This window comes from Varroa jacobsoni, unplaced genomic scaffold (genome assembly GCF_002532875.2).
Source record: "Varroa jacobsoni isolate VJ856 unplaced genomic scaffold, vjacob_1.0 scaffold_154, whole genome shotgun sequence".
NCBI lineage: Eukaryota > Metazoa > Arthropoda > Arachnida > Mesostigmata > Varroidae > Varroa > Varroa jacobsoni.
In genome coordinates this window covers 69617-92340 of record NW_019213056.1, presented here as the reverse complement: position 1 = coordinate 92340, position 22724 = coordinate 69617, and the positions used below count along the sequence as shown (strand labels likewise).

General features: G+C 43.0%; 1 protein-coding gene across 1 annotated transcript; it reads right to left on the bottom strand.

Moving 5' to 3' along the window:
* Positions 1-15007: 15007 nt before the first annotated feature.
* On the bottom strand, positions 15008-19813 carry mab-21 (nucleotidyltransferase mab-21). The gene has a single exon (XM_022849813.2). It carries the CDS (start codon positions 19031-19033, stop codon positions 17930-17932), a length of 1104 nt encoding a protein of 367 aa, XP_022705548.1. The 5' UTR covers positions 19034-19813; the 3' UTR covers positions 15008-17929.
* Positions 19814-22724: the final 2911 nt, after the last annotated feature.

The following is a 22724-nucleotide window of genomic DNA, read 5'->3' as shown; positions in this document are numbered from 1 at the left end:
GGGGACCTTTCGGATGCGGCTTAAATTAAAGGCGCTATAGCAGACATAATTGACGCACCGCCTTATTCAGCACCGCCATACCAATAGTGATGATTGTGATCAGGCTGTCAGCCATATCTCATGCAAAACGTTTGTCTTTCGAGGACAAACACCGATTAAACGTTAGCCGGAGTATGCCCTTAAAGATTATTTATAAGCGGTAATTATTTTTTGCTAGAAAAATAGAAAGTAGATAGTGAAAAAATGTTGAAGGTTAACACCAACTTCACTGCCGCTTCCGCCACACACGCATGCCAATTGCACTCGATCATTTTGAAATGGCAGATACATAAAAAAAAAAAAAAGTTGCCATCTTTAACGTAATTTTTGGTTGGCGTTTCGGTGAGGTAATGTTTACGGACGGTCAAATTGACCGCTCGTAATACGTTAAGTGTTGAAGAACATCGTAATTTATCAGACATCAACTTAGAATTCAACTTAGACATCAACTAGAACCTGTAGAGTTAGAAAATTTGATACATAGTCACATTGTTTACAACTGAAACATATTTGTGACAGATACCTACGTTTAATTTTGATAAGCCGTAAGATCTGTTAGTGTCACTGTGTAAGTGTCCTGCATTTACTTAGGCCAAGGTGCATCTTCTACTCCTGCCGTTAATCTTAGCCATTTGACCTAGTAGAGTGCACACAATAAAACAGCATTTTAGCCAGCCCTTATGAACTGAGAGCATTAGCTTGGAAGTAAGATGTCTTGCCAGTTTTTCGAACTTCTACTTTAAGCTTATCCGCCATTAGGAAACATCACCCCTCAAGAGGCTGTTGCAGAGATGAGGCGTTCAGCGTCCTTATGTCATCACGGGATTATAGAGATGCTTTTCGTAGTTGGAAAGAGACCAGTCACTCCGCTGTTACCCCTGAGAGTTGCCCAATCATTCGTTAACAGCGCTTTCTATGGATGCATTTCTCGTAGTTAGACTGAGCAGTGTCCGCTGTGAGATAGGTCAAGTGATTTCGCTGATGCAGAAACATCTCGACCTTACAAGAAGAAGAGGACTCAATTCAGCTACTTTATCTGAGGGGGTAAATTAATGAAATGTTTGCTCAAGTGGTTGACATCTTGTTGAAACTTTGATGTAGCACGATAATGGCACGCAAAATGAACAACCCCCGTAGGCACTATATAAGAGGAACAAACGTCGTTTTCGTTTTTACATTATCTGTGCTATACTAGAGAGGTGAGCAGGTGAATCATTGTGCTAGACAACGCACATACAATCCGCCAATGTTAAAAAATCTAACTGCAAAAAAAAATTGTACGTTTTTTTTTTTAAGCTGGTGTATTACTACTAACAACGTGCCTTGTTTACTTACTATAACTTCAACTCCTGTACTATCTTTCAATGATATGCTGACGGCAACTTCAGGTCTCTGCTCTGAAGAGCCTGAATGAGTCGAGTAGGAGAGAAATCACAGAACACCAGATTGATGCACTCACTGTTGTCACTGTGTTTTTGTGTGACGATTTCTCGACACTGTTCGCTTGGGTGTTCCATCCTGTTCTTCAATCTCAACTCCAAACGCTTAGATGGGGTGAGGATGATCGTTGCACGTCACATCAGAGTCATTCCTTCGTCTTGGCCTGATGTATGCGATTTTTGGTGATTCTCGGTGATGCTAAAACCGCCCTGAGGGGATACCAGACTCAGTTTCTGATGACAGAAACATCAGCCTACTACTGATCTGTGCGCGGGGGGAAGGAGATGGACAGGAGGGTCAACTCATATTTCAGTCTGTACGGAATCATCGTGTCGCTCTTGTCCTCTGCGACTATAGACTGCTGCCGCCGCTGCTCGCGTCGATATTGTCTTCTGCAGCTAGGATAGCAAGGACGACTGATTCCCTATTGTTGTACTAGTAGCGCTACCAGCTTCACTTCGACAAAAAGAAAAAGGGGGGTTGTTTGGCGAGCCGGGCAGAATTCGCACATCGTCGTCTTTTTGGCTGGTTGATAGGAGGGCTCCGTTGATACTGATACTGTACCAAGTGAGCTAAACAATCAGAAGACGCCACTAGCAAAGTTCGAGACTAAGAATTAGCGTTGCCTTCGTCGAAACGGGGCATTTATCCATATTTGTTATGCATGCGGTGTATCTCTTCTAGGCCCTGTATAATGGGAAATATATGCATGCAATTTATTGGGCGTTGCAGGTTACTGCTGATGTTCGGTGCGACTTCATATGGAAAAGCGCGAGTCTTAAGCCTAGATGAGTCTTCAAAACATTCAGAACATGAGAACATTTAGTTCTGTTCAAAAAAGTCAAGCTGCATGTCATTGCTATGTTCCAATAAAATGCTTTTGTGTCTTACGAATTTAGGTCAGATTCTGCACGGTCGAAGAGCAGCCATATCAAGCTGGAACCCCAATGGGAAACATCAAATTTTCCCCAATTTGTATTCCATTTGCCCATCGCCCCGTTCTACTGTACGGCTTGGAACGTAACAATACGATCGGGTCATTTGAAAGCGCGTTTAGGCTTATTATTGTCAAGGCAATAGTTTCTACGGCGCAGTTCCCGTGCGCCAGTTTCTAATATAGGCTTCCGTAATCACCTACAGAACGCAGGATTGATGGTAGCTCTAAACGTTTCGCTGCGTTAACAAGACGATTACCTTCTCTGTTATCGATTGTCATTGATTTTACCATCGGTTCAATCGAACAATAAGTAATATTGGCAAACTTACTAAGCAAATTAACTGAATTGACAGAAGCAATACAAGCTGACGTAATTGAGTAACCTCAAATGTAACCTTATGAATAGTATAGATACCAACTTAATCAGGGCTAGACTGCTTGCACACATAAGTGCGTATCCAGAACTGTCTCATCGGTATAATTGTTCAGCTTTTATTAGTGCGTATCTCGCTTGCGCCATATTGACACAACGGCTCCTGCTCGTTCAGCGAAACCTGGTCTATCCGCGATGCCTAAGGCAATACCAGCCGAACTAAAGTTCGCATAATTGTTTACGCAGTTTTAGCTTGATGCAAGCACAGCTACCGAGTATTCGATATCGCTCCCTCTCCGTCTGCGTTCGCTGCTCTCAGCCTCAGGACGAAGCGAACAGAGAGAGACATGGAATAAGGCCAGGTACGCCCGTGATGCCCTCCTACATCAATCGAGTTTGTCTCTATCTTAATATCGAAGAGTTATGTTGGAACGCGATCACTGTTAGCTGAGAGAAACTGAACGCTAGGGCCAAGCAGGGCAAATAGAGGAGCCCATCGCGTCATGGGAAAAAATTGACACCAGCAACGATAAGTTGTCTTCCCCAACAAGGATGGTTTATAGAGAATAATAAGCAAAGAGTCTATTGTAGTGTACAGTGGAAACAAAAAAACACGCGGTTTTCTACAACAACATGGCCGTATAAATTACGTGCTATAGGCTGAGCCGAGTAAACATAAAGAGAATGGTTTGGATTAGCCTTTAAGTCAGCACTATATATATAGTGTGTACGTTGAGCGTCGCAGAGAAGCGACGGGTATGTGCTAATGGGAAGAAGTAACCTAAAAATTGAATAGCAATATTAAGAGAAGGAACAGGATAATGACTCATAGGAGATGAGAGCCCGAACGTCCAGAACGATGGAGCAAGGAGAAAGGGGGTAGCGCTCCAAGCAAATAACTGGAATGTGGCAAATTTACTAACGAAAAACACGTAGAAACCGGAAATGAAATTAACAATTTATTATAATTAGTTGCATTTACCATCATTCGATCGAAAGACATTTTCCAGTAAAACTAAGTGGACTATTATAATATACAATGTGAAGGGCACCCACGCCTTGCTGGTTCGCATAGTATGATAGTATTTGATACTAACACTTTAAGCGTAATCGTCTTTGATCGTCAAATCGTTTGGAGATCGTTTTGCGTTTCCCTATTAACGCTTCCTATATACCAGCACAGGAACGCAGTACTGGAACTTCTATCTAACAGCAGCACTGTCCTAGATATATGGCCTAGGATGGCGCAATGATGCATTATTAAGTATATGCCCTAACGCAAGCAACAACACTGCATATTAATCGGACACTCTGATTCTCTTTCGTCACACTTAATGCTCACACCGTTGTTATCAACAGCGAGCTTTGCCCTTCGCGCCCGAATAATACTAACCACTGTCTATCGAGTAACGGAATATAATAATATTATAGTAATGACGAGAGGAAAGATGCGTAACACACTTCAAGCAATATAACGAGAACATAAACAGTAATGTCATGGCAACAGCTCCCAGCGGGCTCCGCGTGGCAGGAGCATTGGACTGAGCCACCTTTAATTGTCAGCCAGCAGGCGTCACAACAGTGTGCCCTCTGCGCCGGTCTGTATTGACAAAAGGTGGGTGCCGCGTGTAATCACGCCTAAATCATGCATCACGTGCGAAGATGTAGACGACGCATGAGCACAGGACAAAGGTGGTGCAAAGACTTCACAAAATGCACAAGCGTCGAGCAAAGTAAACATGGAAAGAGAATACAGATCGTTGACCAACAGCAGCCAGCCGATACATAGGGCAAAGGACAGTTTTACTTTCACGTTATCCTGACGCAAGGATAGCAGGGCTAGGCCCCTCCGAAAAGTTGGGGCGAATTCGCGCAACCGGACGGAAGTAAACGATGGACATCTAGCCAGACCGAATCGACCAAACGTTGCCCAAAATATTCGCCATGTTAACGTTGGCGGTTAGGAGTGCGTCAATTATTAAAACTGTCAGCAGCTCTGATCAGGCTCAGTTGTAAGTACAAATGCCGCTTTTCGCCGCTTACTAGGTAAAGTCTGAGGTAGGTAAACGGATAACAACGACACTGCCCGCTTTCGTCCGAGCTTCGGTAACGAAGAAAGTGTACGCATCCAGTTCGATCCTTTGGGCAACGACTGGCTTCGTCTGAGTAGCTCTGAGAAGTTCGAAAACCTCGCGCGCGGGATCTATTATACACTTGTTGCTCACATGGAGAATCCTTCGGGTCGTTAAGAAAAAAGCGACCAACGCATATTTTTTTTTGGGTGGTTTGTCTGCTGCGATCAGAGCTTTCATTTGCTCGTTCCTAGCCTCGCCTATCTCAAGAAGGTCGGGCATTGCTTAGCCCATCGCGTACGTGACAAGGGTTGACTGATCCTCAGCACTGTAAATTGAGATCGGCTGGTATCGAACGCGCGATCCTAAACGACGCGCGACATGATCAAGAGTTATGATGAATAAATCGGCGCCCGACAGAGTCGCGGAGCTCAACGCAACGCTGATTGCCTCGATGGTGCTGATGGTCGGCCATATTAGCTTCCGAATAGGAGATAGCCGGACGACAAAGGTTCTTAAGATGGTGGCTTCCTCTGGCGTATTGGGCGCAGGCCGCAGCTAAGGGTTTACCTTGAAGAGCCTGTTATTGCTGGTAAAATAGGTCATCGAAACATCTGAAAAAGATATTTACAACGATGGTGGCATCCAGCGCCATCGTTATAATATAGGATAGCGCTAGTCAAAGTGAAACTGGAACCGGAATAAGGTCGATGATTTAACGTACCTTAGGATCGCCGACTGCTCGAACGCCGTATGGTTTTAGGTTGTGTTAAGATGGGGTCGAATCCCCACATATAGCCAATGTTACTAATCGGCTCGATAATTTTTTCTAGTGGCGAAATGATAGTACATACGCTTTCGTACACTGGGTGTAGTCCCGTAATAGGACTCACTCAGTCCTTCGGCGGAATTCCGGCGTCTAAGCGAGACCGCTTTATCCAGGGGGAAAGTTTGTATAGGTGGTCCTCCCCGTTGACACATGGCGTAAAAAGCCCCTGCGGCGTAACCGGACGCTTTAAAACGGGTATCGAAATTTTCTGCAACGTCATTATCTCTTTCGAAATTTCGAAACGGTTTTTCATGCCCTTCGACCGTATATTACGTTGCTGGTAAGCCACTGACCTTGTTGGAGCCAATGGGACATTTTGGGTAACTTTTGTCGTTAGATTTTTCCTAAATCACGTGCAGCCACTGACGCCCTTCGAGCTTAATAATTGTATCGTCATATGCAGGTAGCGGATTTTGTCAAGGAGTCAAATGGGATACCGGTATCTAAGGCATCAGCATCTATTTAGGCGTTATGATCAATAAAGGCGTAATAATCAATTTATGCCACAATAAAGACGCGAAACGAGGCACGGCAATAGCAAATATTTGATAAAACAAGTGGGAACCACCCGGTAAATGAAACTCTTTCGATGAGTGACCGTGACCAAATACTACTTCGAAAAACAGATGAGGATCTTTTTACTTCCTACGCAGAAGAGTTATATATATACATATAGAACGAAACTTGCTTAACGCTATTGTTAAAGAAGACCGATGCTACAGAAGACAATATAAGTGTACTCGTACACTTTCCTATCATGTGGCTCGGATAAGCTTAATACACTTCACACATTTTGCAAAAAATGTCAGTGAAATATATGTTGAGGCCATATAGGTCCATCAGTTTAAGTTATATAAATTAGATCTGATACAAAAAATCATCCATAATAAATTTTAATCCGGAATATCGTCAACAATGCTGTCATATCATCATAAATAAGATGTAAAAAATACTGTTTTATCCGAACGATGCGTTATGGCAAGGAAGCTGCCAAAATGTCTTTCAAAGGCAACCATATTTAAGACACTACTGAGCACGACGACGTGCGGTATACGAGAACGACGTTTTAGTTTAACTTCATATACTTATAAGCACACTGAGTAACTAGTTCGGTCAGTATCTTTCCCACCAATTTCATATGATGCGGATGTAATATGGCCCCATATGACGACCTTCAAGAACGTGGCTTTCTTCAGCTTGCCGCTGAAAATGTAACTTGGGTACAACCGAAATATTGTTAAAAACGAGCTGGTTATCTAATTTCTTTCTCGATAAATACGAAAAAAATGGGTAATCTATATAGCCTTAGACTTTAAGTTTTGGTTAAAGAAAATTATCCAGCAATGTGAATTGACTGAGTACTGATTCGTGTGCATCTTGAAAAGATGGATAGCTTAAATTTTAAATCAACGTTTTCTTGCAAAAAAAAACTGAATGGATTAGATAGCCGCTATCCCATATAGTTCTACCTTTTCCTATATGTGCGTGTGTGTGTTCCATGACGCTCGCCTGTCCTCCGACGATGACACGAAGGGCTACCAAGCCCTCCCTCCTAGCTGTTCTGTGTTTGTTTCCTACTCTCTCTTCTTCGCTTCGGTTTTTAGGAGATGGATTTGAGTTTCCGACAGAGAGGAAAGAGAAAACGAACGACTGACTAGGTGGAAGTGGTGACGGCTATGGAATACTTGCACTTAGATGAACGAATGTACAACAATAGCGAAGGGTGGTAGTGGTTGTGTGTATAGAGGTTGAGTTGCACTTGCTCACACTCCCTGGCCTTCTGTCGTTCCTTTTTCGCTTGCTGTCTAGCCTGCCTCGCTTTACGTCTAAGCTTCTAACTTGTTCCTAAGTGGTCCCGGCTCCACTGGTGCGACGCCTTGTTCCTTCCCCGGGCGCCGCGTCTACCACCACAACGCTCACCGTCGTGGTGTCGTCCCATAGCTCTGATATGGACACACAGTCAGGCAGCCACACTTACAACAACACAACACACAAAGATCTGCTCTTAAGGAATAGCACGGCGCAACCGTTGCCTTGCTGGCCCTCGCGTGTCGGCACAGACGATGGGGGTTAGAGGCAGGGGCAGACGGGAGAAGACTTAGGCGAACGCGCAGGCAGTAGCCACTGGAGCTACAGCTGGGAAATGCGCTGAGCTGAAGGGAACAACGAGCGTTGGTGGCTGCTAACTGCTACTGGGGGCGGATTTGGCATCAGGAAAGTAGTAGAGGAGCAGAGGGAACGGTTGTGTTGGGAATAAACGAGGAAAGGGGAAGGTGGGGCCCTAATGGTCGCAGTCGCATCAGTGCATAATTTGATTGCGACCCCCCATTTTGCCTCAACTACTACTGCAGTAACTGTGGAGTCGGCCAGCATAGCCAGGCAGGCAGCACTCACGAGCGCGCTGCTCGAGAGCACTGGCTTTGATCTTTGGGCTGTAAGCGCATCTAAGCTTCTCGTCGTTGGGAGACTTCGATGGCTTAGAGAAATTTTTGGCAGAAGGATGTATTTGGGAGAAACTGAATGGTGGCTCTCAAATATGTAGGCACCAAGCAGCCTACGCACTGCGTCTGCTATCAAAGGTAGGGCCACGATAACTGCTAATCAAAAGTTCATAGAAAGATAACATTTTCTATAATGGAGAAAATCGTTTATCAGCATCGACTATGCGCGTCCTAAGTATCCCCCAATCGCTTCCCTATTTTAATCTACGTCATTCACCCAGCAGCGTCACCGTTCTACAGTGATTATGTTGTCTGCACGGTTTATTCACTTACTTAAGAAACAGTGATACATAATATGCGTTCAATGCATTGTTGTACATCCGTATCCGTCGAGGTTGAAACCGAGTGTTTACAAATAGGTGGGAAATTTTTACTTTTTGTCACTGGTGTTTGGGAAGAGGTCTCGCGAAGAGGTCAAAAGAAGGACAACACAGGTATTGTCGTTATTATTACAGGTATGATTATTGGTAATACCGTTCCTCACTGTACAGTATAGTAATGACATGATTACCGGAATTATGTTGCGGGTTTCAAATGATACGTTTCATTTAGTCACATTTATGGTGTAAAGCAAACTGGCAGATCTTTTCCTATAAACAGATATTTTGTAAAAAAAAAAAAAAGTATTTTCTACCTGTCAGCGAGTACAAATATTAACGTGGCTCACCTGTGTGTCCGCGTGTACTTGTCGTAGCGCGTAATAGTGTTAGATTGCTAACTGCTGTTCACGAGATCCATCTACTAATTCGATCGATTGCGGCCCGCTTTCTCGCTCACGTCGAAATCCGCTTTGTTCAGGACATGGCTGTATTGTTCTATGTAATACTGGATACTCGCAAAACATTTAGTGCCCGTCCTATGCTACCGCTCTAGCCAGACGTTGCGTCTTTCATAGCCAAAGTCCGTTATCTAATGAAGACAGGCGGGTAATGCACACAGTCCTTTCGAACGAGCGAAGCAGTCAGTCTACAAACTCTAGCAAGAAAATCGGAAGATCAACAGCGCAAGCAAAGAGCGTATGTGTGCATGTACACATTGACGGCGTGAAGCCTGCTGATCTCGCATTTCACGATGAACAGGATCAGTCCCAGATGAAAGGATGGATCCTTTTTAAATATGCCTTACGAAATCGAGATAGGCAAGCCAGCCGAACTTTATTGTTGCATAGGTTCAGATTCTAACTTCGGTGCTGCTCCTTCAAAATCAGGATGCTTCCCAGGCTTGTACCCAGGCCAGCCGTAACACGCTAATGCACTTCTACAGATAAAGTCAGTGTTTTTAATAGTTTTTCGGGGCATACATTGCCAAATACTTTTAATAAATAACTTTGAAAAGCACATCAAAGTAAACCATTTTTAAACTATGTCACTTAATCGAGTCAACTTCGTTCAAGACAAGGTCTTGTTAACATCTTAAGATATGCCTACGCGTAGACTTTAGAATAATCAACATTTGCTACTCTCTCCAATTCCTCTATACAGCACAATAACAAGAAGTTAGAACGAATAAGTTTGCTCATTGAATTTTACTGTATATATTCGATAGGTAAGGGGTTTGGCATCTATTAGACTAGCCATTGCCGCGGATTCGTGCGAGGCACCCCCGGCGGCGACCTCTAACAATAAAAATGTATGGAACCAAACAAATACTAAAGCTATGCGCGTTCGTGGGAACCTGTTTTCTGTTGTTGCACCAGGTTCTTGACGGTAGTCATCAACGATTTCGTGCCTACGTGCATTTTCTTGATTAACTTCGCTGATTGAAGTCGCTGGGCTCTTTTGTCCGTTGCAAATACGAATAAAGGGATAAACTTAACTGTTCACGCGAAGAAGATGAAATATGCGTGTGTCTATGCAGGCGAGCAAGTATCCAGGGTAGGACTAAGTGGTAGATGGCTTGCGCAGTAACGTGGTGCTTTCGAAGGGCGCTGGGGGTACACACTCACGTATATATATATATTTCACTCGTGTGATGCTACTATGGCAGCAACTGTGTGTGTCTTACATGTCTGTACACGAAGGATAGTCTGCTCGTCGATTGTAACGAGGTTATTCTAATTCAATAATGATCCCACCCCGAACAAGCACTCTCCTTCATGCTGCTGCTGCTGCTGCATGGTCGGATCACTACAAGTCAACGAATGGCCAGAAGCAGTATCATCGCCCACCTAAAGTACACCCATGGAGAGCGCCACTGAGAGAAAAGAACGTGTCTGCGTTGACGCTGCTATGCCCTTGCTACGCTGTGTTTCCCGCCGCCCCTTTAAATCTCTTATCTCACTTTACGCTTTCTATTTCGTCTTCCATTATACATAGTACCGTTCAGCCAACAACACTGCCACGGGTCTGCTATATCACCTCTTATTCCTTCATTCTAAAGCCTGGGGCTACACTACAGTGGTCCAAACCATTTCCAGCTGTCTTGGACATCAGCTACTGTCTGTTTGTTTGACTTCGATGGTAGACTGGCAAATGGAATGGTGGCGGATAGTTTATGTTTCGATGTCTGCAACATATCTGTTTTGTGAGGTGGCTGATCCTCTGCCTTTGCTGCCTGTAGGCCTCATCAGTCTTAATCGGTCTTCAATGTACACTTTATAAATGACAAATATATTATGGAATAAATAAAAATTATAAAAGAAGTAAGCTATCCGTGCGCAGTATGTACAGCTATAAATGTACTATAAGTAAAATACCTGGAGTTAAATGAGATTGTTCGATTGAGTCTTTTCGCGGGACGAGAGACTTGAATGCCTTATAAACCTCGTTAGGTAAAACAACGATATTTTGGTACGAGTTAGATGTACATCTCTTTATTGTTTGCGCATAAAAGAAGCGTTTGGGGGCTTGCCAGACGCTGCTGATGTATGATTTTAATTATCGTATCCCGTCGTAGGAATCGGCCCTTGAGTCATTTACTATTTTCGTCTATGCAATTCAAATGACTTAAATCCTAAACTAAACTAAAATAAAGTTATTGTTCGGTTTCGTTTTAATCAATCTACACTGTGAATGATTGATGGGCAGCTTTGCGGTCGCGCGTCGAGTAACTACGCTCTGTGCCTATGCGTGTGTTATTGCTGGCTGCTAACCTCTGTTCAATAATACATCCATCCACAATGTTCTTAAAAGAATGCGAGGCATTTGTCATAGTTTTTTTTTCGTAGTATCTCGTAATCACAAATAGCCTGAAGGTCCATTGCAGATGGGCGCATCAGGTTATGTCCGTTGTTGCTATGAGGTTGTTTTCTCTTCTGATCGACGCCATTTTCCCGCCTAACACTTCTAGTGGACGGCAAAGCTTAATTTAAGTTCTGCTCATAGAAACAGTGTACTCCAGGTTGATTTTTTTACTGCTAGTGCATGCCGAAATCGTCTCTCAAATAAATCGCACTTGCTTCTATTTATTCTGGACTCAATTCATAGGAAGCTCATTTCTGCTTTTCTTGTTCATCTTTAGCGTTTTCGTGTTTTAAGGATTCGATGTGCATTAGCCACGTCCTGTGTTGCCCAAAGGCGTCCTTGATCACCACAACCGGTTCCTCCGTTTGAGCTTCTGAAGTATAGTCGTTTTCTTTGTTGTCTTCGACTCCCAATGTTTTCACCGATCTTCGATGGATTTCTTGAGCCCGTTTGCCTTCGGGAAGCAGAAACTTTGCATATACCGTGGATTTTTCTACCTTATCTTGGTCTCGAACTTTTTTTCCTCTGTGGAAGCTCTGCCAGCTTATAGTCGTGGGTAGCCAAAAGCGTTCGAGCCTGCTGTGTACGTTTAAGTAGAATGTGAATATTATACGTTTAACAGTTTGAATAACACTAATTCTTGGTAAGTGCGCGGAAATTCAAAGTCGAAAGGATTAATCATGCTAAAGTTCCTGTGATTTTCATTTAATAAAGTGTTCGTTAATATAGATAATCACAAAATGTCGTCTCAGTTGCTCAATAGCTTATCATTATATAAGCTTTAGCGGACGATTGCGAGATTTGTCAATGTCGCCCTTGAAATTACATAATTTTTGTCAAGTATTCGCAATTATTGTAGATCCTTAGTCATGAAATATTGACTTTTACTCTTGTGTGTGTCCTGAAGAAAATAGAAAATTATATAAAAAGCAACACATTTTTTTCAAACGAAGCTAAAGAGGAAGACAGCAGCGCCAGGTAATAGATTCGATCTATAGTAGATACGTTTCTTAAAAAGAGCAATTTAGGTAGTTAATTTGTAAATACTGCAAAAACCTTTAGTTACGATGATTATCCCCTACCACGTCTACTTCAACGATCCATACCGGTCCCTGCCATCCGATCGCTAAACATCTAAAACCTCTATTTAGGGACCGAAAAAAGAGCCGAATGTCACAGCTAGCTTTTTGTGCTAACTTTCCTGCTGATATCGGATGCCCCGCGGAAAACACAAGGGGCAATGCATTCATTTATGGGAAAAAATGAATTAATCGTGAACGAATCAACTATAATATTCGTATTTCGGCGAGCTGCGGTTTTTGCCTTCTACCTCTTAAGACTTATATCTTAACAACAGGCAGTGAAACAGATAAACAGGACATACAAGGGCTCATAACTCAATAGAAGGAAAACTTAATCGAAAACAAGCGAAGAACGGTGCTCGGTAGTCCTGTTTGGTTACCCTGCTTTGTTCTGCCCTGATATATTTTATGAGACTTGCTTAGAACGTTACATAAGACACAACCTGACTGAGATCATAATATTTCCATTTCAGACATGAAGCCCTTTACTGCATCTCGTCTTTTCGATATATTTAAATGATTTCATAAAAAAAAAAGTACACCTTAGGTTAAACAGAAGCTTTCGCTTCGCTAATACACATAGTGTCATTTGTTACCTGCAGGCAGGTTACATACAAAGAACAAATGCAATATAGGCACGTATAGAGGTTACGTGATAGCAGGCCAGCGTCATAAACAGCAGGACAAGTAATCACGTTGTTTTATACCTTTTTGTTGGTGTTGTTACATCAAAAAGAAGGACAAAGATGCGTGAGAACAGCCTCGAAGTAGGCAGCTGGCTGCTTTTACTATGGGAATCTTTCAATATAGATCTAGTATTGCTGATAGGGACTAGAAAAGAAATAGCTCAAGAAAGCGAACAGGAAGAGTTCTAAATTGCATTCGAAGTAAGACGATTACTACCGAGCCATTTTCAGTTAGGTGTATATTGAGCATACATACATACATGTATCAGCTAACCAATGTTGAGCCGTTATACCATCATGTGTCACGGGAGTTGAAAGCGTATTAAGCCTTGGAGCACGTCAACGTGTAAATAGATCGATAGTTATGCCGGATCGACCTCAGTAGAGGTTTTTAGGTCAAACTTCATTTTGCCTCAACCGGTGAAAGCAATTATTCGCTGTAGAACTTTCATGCTTGTTTGGTTGACTAGACAACGTGACTGCATAATTGCATAATCTGAACAACTACACGATCGACGAGTAGTTGGAGCTTCTCTACCCTAATCGCGACCAATCAGCAGCTGTTTACTATATATATTTATGGCCTACACACACATATATTTTTTTTGATAGACTATAGAGAAAGAGAGGACGATCCTATATGGACCGAAATTTGCTTGATTCTGTCGTTCAAAGCGACTGATGCCACGGGAGAGAAAAAATTATATCGCTATATTCGTTGAAAAGCCTGTTATAATATGGCCTAAATAAGTACACTACAGTTAATTTACTTTTAACCGATACCTTTCCTGGCCCATATAGTCCCTGGTCTATATACAACCCCTATATAGCCCATTGCTAGCCTGTATAGGGGTTGTATGGGCGACTAAAATTTTTTATGCGGATAAACCCAGTCATTCAATAAAACTGAAGAGAAAAAACATTTTTCTTTTTAGGCCGAGCATAGAAGAATCGATGCTTAGCCAATGCATAGTTAGGCATGTTAAAGGTTAGGATACATCTGCCATCAACGTATACGAAGTTTTGTGATACAATTTAAAGCCTACTTTTAAATAAGTTAGCTGTTGGCGTGTGCAGAAGGTGCGCTCCTTTCTCGAGGAGAGACTGATCGCAATTAATTCATTCGAACATTTATCTCAGTATAAGTAGACGCACCGTTCTCCAAAGTCAACCAGATCACACGAAAGTCTCAATAACTACCCATGGCAAATTCTGGTCTATAGTTATGATTTCATCCAAAATGCGCTACATACGTTGACAGTATAGTTCTGCCTCAAAGAAGTATTATAGAAATAAAGTTGTCAGAATGTTTTTTTTAAAAGTAACTGCTTGTGAGACTTTATTGGTAATAACGACATGTAAGGCAACGAGAGCGAAGCTACGGTGCCTTTGTTTAAGCTGACACTTTTCTACATGATACGTAGTACTCATTATACAGAGTTGTTGTCTGACACGTTTTTTTTTTCAATTTTTTTTTTTGTAAAATTAGCATCACCGGCATTTGCGAAATGCAGTAGCCCATATAGCTGATATTGTCTTCTGGATGATCATATGATGTAATTCGGCTTCATGACCTTTATAACTGCGTGCTCTACTTGCCTTTAGGTAGATAGAGCCTTTTGAACTAGCCGAAAGAATGGTAGAAAAGCAAGATGTTCACTTTTGTAAATTAATGAATGGAATTTACAACGAAGGTTGACTGCCAGTCCTTCTGCATATATTGCTCCCAAGACGAGGAAGAGTGAAGATTCGGATATTAGAGCTTATGTTAGTACCACGTCACAACAAAATACGTAGGTTAAACACACAAATGTATAAATTTGAATGTAATTGGTGCAGTTTCTCTAAAATCATGAAGACAAAATGTTATAAGTATTATTTAGGCAATTGCCATTTATTCAGTTAACTTGTGACATACAATTTTAAAAAAATTTATACAATTATCAAAGACCACTTCGAAGTGGCGCTATGCCATTCTGCTCTCTTTTTCATCACGTCTTTATTTATAAATACCTTGTTGTTGTTGTTGTTGTTGTTGTTATTATTATTATTGTTGTTGTTGTTGTTGTTGGTGTTGGTGTTGTTGTTGTTGTTGTTGTTGGTGTTGTTGTTGGTGTTGTTGTTGTTGTTGTTGTTGTTGTTTTAATAAGCGCGCCCATACCCTTTCGCCCCCTAAACTACTGCATGCTCCCTTTTCTTAGAACAAATAATAATAATAATAAAGTTAACCGCAATTTTAGTAATGATAGTGACAAATTTTTTGCTCTATCGAAAACCTTAACATATAATTCTCACATAATTGCTCGCATCTTTTCATGCCGAAATACCTCATAATAATATAAGTTGCTTTTGTCCTTTTTTCTTCCTGCCTAAGACGAGATTAGCAACGACCTTCACAGCATTGATCATCACCAGAATGCTCTCCTGAATCCAACCTCGGGTTGTGGCCATTAAAATTTGCATATAAAGACATCACATTTTGTCGATCACCTACCACACGATATCTGGTTTGTTTTTTAATTTAAGAGCTGCAGCTTGAACAAATATCTATACATGCTAGTTTTGAGGTCTAGTGTAACGTCTTTTTACCATACGGTAGGTTTATCATTTACGATTTGTTAACGAGTGTTTACCATTTCGATTACGGCATAGAAGTCCACATCTCATTGTGCCAGCCAAAGGTGATATCTTCATTATTATACTATAATTATGTACGTGATGTTATTACTTATGGGAAATAATATAAAATTAGAAGAGTTCCATTAAGTCTGTAGCCATCAGTATAATGAGTTCGCGAATTGGCCTCTTCTCGGGTACGCCTACCGGAAGAAGTCACGCGTTACTAACTTTCAGGCTGTCGATGCTTCGGAACTTCAACACTCATGTTTGGATGATCACATACTCTTCATATTCTTGTCCACCGCACTTCAAACTGACAAGGTGCCTATCAGATTCATTTTCGTTTCAAATTTTGCAGTGTCTGCGTCTGAATAACTGGGAAGGCAACAAAGCAACACGATTTTATATGAGTCAGCCGAATACGCATAGCTCGTTATTACATTATACGTGTATTTTTATAATAAAAAACGAACAGTGAAGCTCTCGTAGATAAAGTAACTTAGTTCAATGAACGTCCCTTACTGAGTCAGCAATTTCTTTAACTGTTTAAATCAAAGCGTTGCTCAACGATAAAGAATCATTGTTTTTCGCGCTGATTAGAAAGCTATCCTGTAAATGTATGCCACCGTATCTCGACCGTATTTAACCACGTGGGCCTGTTTAACAGATGACAGATCTTTTGGTTAAAAGCAAACTCAGATAAGTGTTTCAGTATTCTAGTGGGAAAATTGCGGGCTCAGTGTGGGCGAATTCGTGAGATTCGCCCGAAAAGGATAATTCAGAGAAAAGCCTCTTGGTCATCCAAGACATTTAACGATATTTTCGTTTGCAGCTCGCAACGGAGTGTCCCTCCTTTGAGCAAGTACATATATATATGTATATATATATGTCCTTTGTAATCAACTATGGCCATTCGTATCATCAACGTTAAGCTTCTCGGTTTTTTTTTTCAACATACCTATCTCGACACGCAAAGACCGTATTACGTATGCGTATAGATAATAGTGTAAATAAATACTTATTATTAAATAAATATTACTTATAATTCTATATCATTTGTTAGAGTAGCCGCTAGTTTAGTACAATGAAAGATCTTAGGTTGAACAACCTTTTGTCATCTTTGAAATTGAAATTATCCAAGTTTTATTATTTTTTATGCGATCATTTTACTACTTTTAATATGCGTTTCTATCAGTTGCACTTATTATTATTATATTACTCAACTCACGGGAAGTGTTTGTTAACAAATAGTAGAATTAGAAAAACCTTTAGAAAAAAAACCGAATTAGAAAATCGGTTTAAGTTGTTTTTCGAGATCCTGCATAATTCCAGTCTAGAATAGCACTATGGTAATTAGGGTATCATCATACTTCCAGTGTGTATCTAACGTGCCGGTTTCCAACATCACAGATCCGTCTTTCATCACCGCCAGCTTTGCTCGGACCAGTGTTGCTGATTCTTCTCGAGCTATAGTGTAATTTTTTTAATTAAAAATGCTTGGTACGCCCTGTCTCTTTCTAGCTGATTGAAAAATTCAGCTTCGACCACCTGAATTAGCGGTGGTTCCACCGCGTTCCATATTCTGTGCTAGAACGGTATTCTGTCGACTTGCATCATCAAAGACTATTTTCGCTCCGACTGGTGGCGTAGAGAGTACACCGTAGGGCGTACATGGAATCCGGTAGGCCTAATAGTTTCGTACTACGGAATGGTGAATTGAAACTGCGCAGGCAGCGGTCTAGGCCTAACGAGCTTTTTGCTGGCGGATTCGTTTTGCTGAGTCTGTTGGGAACATCGCCGCTATCGGCCTCACGGGAGCACACAGTAATGCTGCTGCTACGTGACCTTACCAAAGCGTGACTACCGCACCAGCTCAGGGTTGAACCGGTCGGAGTTGCAGACGCTGGCAACAGTGACATGTCGGACGATTATCGTACCAGCATTACATAGGACAGGGCAGTCCTCCTATCAGCAGCAGCAGCAGCAATGTTTTTCCCTTACTCGAGCCTAGACCGTCATCATACTGCTGCCGCTGTTGCTGCATGAGCAATACTAACTGATTGATACGTGACTGCAGTGTAGATGGTAAACATCAGTTGCCTGTTATGTTTTAGTGTTTGACGACTCCTTTTTGCCGTATCGCACAACAGAACAAAACAGCGCAAATATTTATAGTTCTTCTAGAGAACGGGGATTGGTCAGCAGTTCTCTGGTCAAGCGCCAGGCACGCTTTGCAGCGCTTTCGAGGGCCGACGTTGATTTGCCTTTAAACAAATCAAGGTGCGGTAGGAAGTAATGGGGGCAACGTCGGCATTGCAAGCACGAAATCAGTTGCAGTAGAATGCCGTTGATGCGGTCCCCGAGACACGTTTCCTCCCAGTCCTGATCTCTAGGGTGCTTCTCGCACTCGTAAAGTAACAGGGTTTTGAGGTGATACGAGGTTACGGGGTTGCCCGGTAGATCAAGGTGTCTATCGCGAAGGGTTTTGAGCAGACTGAGACAGCGTCTCCGGCAGCCCCCAGAGTTCAAAAGCCTGTTTTCGGCGTCGAGGAACGACAGTACCCAGGCGTCGCCCTCCATCGACGATTGCTTGCCTTGCAGCGTGACGCACTCTTTCGAGAGGAGATCGAAGCCCTCAGCCTTCACCTCGGTTACAACTGCTGGTCCTGGCCAGGGCACATGCGGTAGGGGCCAATGCGTCGCTGAACGCGGCCACAAGCCAGCGCAGCGAAACGCTGGTGTAATCTGGACGACGTAGCGCTCCCTGATCCTCAACTTGACTTCGGTCGTGTCTGAGATCATCTTGACGCAGTCCCGGTACGCTGACTTGTCACACGCCTGAGCGACAAGTGTCTGAAAACGGGAGCGTATCTTACGCGCGGATAAATAACCCGACGCTGTGATGAACTCGACCCATAGTGACATGGATCGCTTCCGACCGTCGGACAACTTGAGAACGGCGCACCCAGGGAGCGACCCGTCGTCCACGAAGTTGAACACCCCCATTTGGTTCAGGTAGAGGATAACTTCGAACTCCGTGGGTGAAATAACATCGATCCCTTCATAGCGGCCGTGTCCTGTTTCGGTAAGCGAGCTTACAAACCGGGGTTCCTGTACCTCGACCTCTTTTAGAACATCTTGCACAACTCGGCACACTTCGCGCAGAGTTTTCGCGATGCCGATTTTCCGGGACTGAACTCGATCCGCGTAGAACTTGTTCAGCTGGTACAGGAGTCGCGATTGGGCCCCAGTCATATCTTGCGGAACCAGCATTTTGTTTATCTTATGCGTTTTGTTGTTTTTCGACAAACAACGTATATACAACTGTCTGTATCTTACTTGATATGACTTGCCAGTCCCCTCAGGGGCCACACGATTCTTGCAATTAATTCTTATGAAAGGGTAATTCGGCGACTACAGCTCTACATTGAGTCTGAGTTGTCTGTACTATAGCAGACCGTGGTGTTGTATTAGCAGGTCACATCACTTCTCTATATGCATAGGAGAGATATTGGTGCTACACATTTTCCAACGACAATCACAGATTCGGGATTCACTTACTTCACCTACAAACTGCTTATATCCTTTATGATGCCTCGTGGCGGTGATTGGTAACATTTGCACGCACAGCACACTATTATTGCATGGCATACACTCTCTCGGTTGTTCTTTTTTCGTTTTTATGGTTTCTGACTTCGATTTTTTCGTCGCCGTTAATATCTTCGTAGTGCTTCTGACGCTGCGATCGCTGTCGAAACGATGGCCACAGAATACCACCACACCAAACAAACAAAACTGAAAGCATAAACCTAAATTTTAACAGGCTCACAACCGGTGAGCAGCCCCCAAGTCAGCCCCAGCCGAGGCGAAGGCTTCGTGTGTCGCCTGTGCCGCAAGCGGCCATCGCTTTGTCGTCCTGACGTCGTCCAGAGCGATCCTCGATGCCAGCAAGACGCTGCTGGAGGCAAGGCAACCAAACCTCGTCGGAATTAGGGGCTACCCGATCGAGAAACGGTCTCCTCTCCGAGCCTTTCCACCCGACGGCGATTCACTCGAGCCGTCGTCCGAGAAATCCAGACCCACTGGCCCGGCCGACACCTCGTAACTCCGCCTTCAACCCGCCCTGGCACCGCCCAGCTAACAAGATGGCGCGCTCGCACCAAAGATGCACGTCGTAAGAGACAAGCCCATGGCTAGCCATAGGCTATAGTTTTGGGCGGGCGCGATACTTGTTTCGGTTGCTGCTGATGTGCTCGTCGTCGCTGCCGCTGTCGTGGCGTTGAGTCTAAACAGCGACGACGGCCGCAGCCGTGGTGGATTTACAGATGGTGGTGAAGACGAGAGGGCACTCAAACAGAAGACGCGGCCAGAAATATGAGGCATGAAATGACCGATGTTAGCCAGCCTATAGTAGCAGCAGCAATAAGAGCTAGTGCAACACAATCTGCAGGGCTCCGGCCGGCCAGCCAGTCGACATAACTGATTTGCTCTGTATGATAGAGATATGGCGCCATTGTAACGGGCGAACGACATTCGATGTATGCGCGAATCTACGAGTATAACGACACCGTGATATGATAGTTTCAAGTTGACAAGGCGACAGCAGAAAGAACCAAATATCGGGGAATAAATTAAGTTTCCGATATAAAAAAGAGGAATTGTCGTTAGCGGATGAATAGAAAATAATACGATAATCAAGCTTTTATGGGGGCCGACACGAGAAATCCCAGCTATGATAGCCTCAATAGAAGCACCAAATTGACTGTTGGTTCACTATCTGGTTTTCGAGACCAGCTGATATAAAACGCCTCTGGGATAGTAAGAATATTAAACCGTTATAGAAATTTGCAGGTATTGAAGTAGGCTACGAAGAAGGCTCCGAGAAGTGAAGGCGCAACTAGAAAATTTTATCAGTAAATTATAAATATTCCTATTACGTCAGTCTATTGACATCGTATTAAATTAACTAAGCGCATACATTCTAATCGATGAAGGTGTGTCATCCAGATTGTTTTGGCAACGTTAACTAACATAATTTTTTTCACAAAAACCCCATTGATAAGATCCGATTCGTATGAATCCTGCAATCTGAGTAGCGTCCAAAAATCTGTCGTCGCTGTGAATCATCCATTTTACATCGCAGCAACAGATGTGAGAACAGCTCTGCTACTATTGCTGTTGTTAGGGAAACTAAGCCAAAGATCTTATCACCTTATCTGTCTGAGATCTAACCGTATTTCCATTGTGAGGGAGCAACTAGCTATTGCAGGGCTCTGAGCGATGATTGCGGTGAGGTGAGACATTCGACTGGAGGGTTCGCTTTTTCACAGTCTCCATATGATTGTAGTTTAGAGAAGAGGTTAGCCCCGGACTACCCAACGCCTCTTTTCGATCTTCCGTAGAGAGCCGCCCACGGCCGTCAGTTCTCTGTTCTCTGCGAAACGCCAGTGACTGTGAAGTTGTAATGGCGCAACCGCTCACTCTGAGCACTGCTGCACCTCACTGTATCGCTGCTATCTGCTCGCTCATACGCATTCTATCTCCGAGAACGACACAGCGAGTTGGGATTCTTCGTCAAATTTTAGATGCCGCTATCGGTCGTTGTCTCCGTAGCGGCTTCGATCAGAGCCGGCATCGGACATACAGTTGGCGTGATGGTGAAAGTACAGAGCAGGCGGATAGACTTAAAGACAGGAACACTGGAGAAGCAACGCGTGACGATAGAAAATCGCAACGAGCTGGCCTCTGACGCACAGAAAGCGGAATAAGCTAACATCAAACAAAGGCAGCCATCTCACAACTGCTGCCTAAATCTACTTATCGGCCACTACATTGAGCTACAGTGAACATCATCCGGCTTCCGTGTTGAAGTCGGAAACGGAAATACTTCAAACGTCGAAACGTAATTATGCTCCAGTTTCTAGAAATCTGCTGAGCTTACTATCTGAGTCTGAGCAAGCTGCTCTTCCGAGATCGAAAAATTATACTCGATTATGCTGTGTTCTAAAACAGTTTTCCAGAGTCGTAAGCGCTCGACTTACCGCCAAAAAAATCCGTGAACTGCGGCACGATTGAACAAAGAGGAAATACCCAGGATCAAAAAAAGGCAGTAGTCGAAAGACGGATCCATTGATCACCTCAGCGAGACGAAAGATGGTGTCACACTAGTCTGGGCTGATTGTGTGGCACTTTGAAATTAGCCACGTTGCATAGCAATCATTAATAGGTTTTTGTGTTACTTCAAATTAGATAACCTAGGAAACTAGATTAGGTTAAAGGATCACTTCAAATATTCATGTTACGATTAAGGTCCAGGGATCCGGGCTGGGAACAGTTTGTTGCACTACTAGCTATTTCTAATAAAAAGCAGCGTGAATTCTAAAATGCTCTAGAAATTCTCGTATCATTTCACACTTTATCTCATGTTATTGTTGCTACAGTTGTATATACTAGTTGCCAAACAACGAGTATACATAAACGATGATGGTGATAGCATCCTCGAAGCGTATTGAAACCTAGATAGACAAAGCTACATATGGTAGCCCAGCTGATACTTAAGTCGACTGTCTTTACAGAACCCTTACTTATGTTCTACAGATATACGACCAGTTATGAATTCCCAACTTCTAATAGCCATGAACAGAATGATCAGATGTCACGTGAGCATGCTGACACCGAGGGCATTTTTCGAACGAACAAAAGCCCGTGAAAAAGGCGTGACTATATCTCGGATATAGCTGCAGTTATTCTCTTTAAAAGGTATCCGTGCTTTTGTTAGAGGCTTAGCACAATCGATTTATACCGAACATATTTTACAAAAATCCAATAAGCACTAGGACAACAGTGGACATTTACACCTAAATACATTGTCTTGATATACTTGGACCATGGAATGAAGAAAAAAGGAAAGGAATTTAATACATACAGTTGTTATTAACAGATGAGAACATGTATTCAGTGTACA

Bases quoted from the DNA above. Each gene is read 5' to 3' on its own strand.
- mab-21 (XM_022849813.2), bottom strand. From the start codon at position 19,033: ATGCTGGTTCCGCAAGATATGACTGGGGCCCAATCGCGACTCCTGTAC.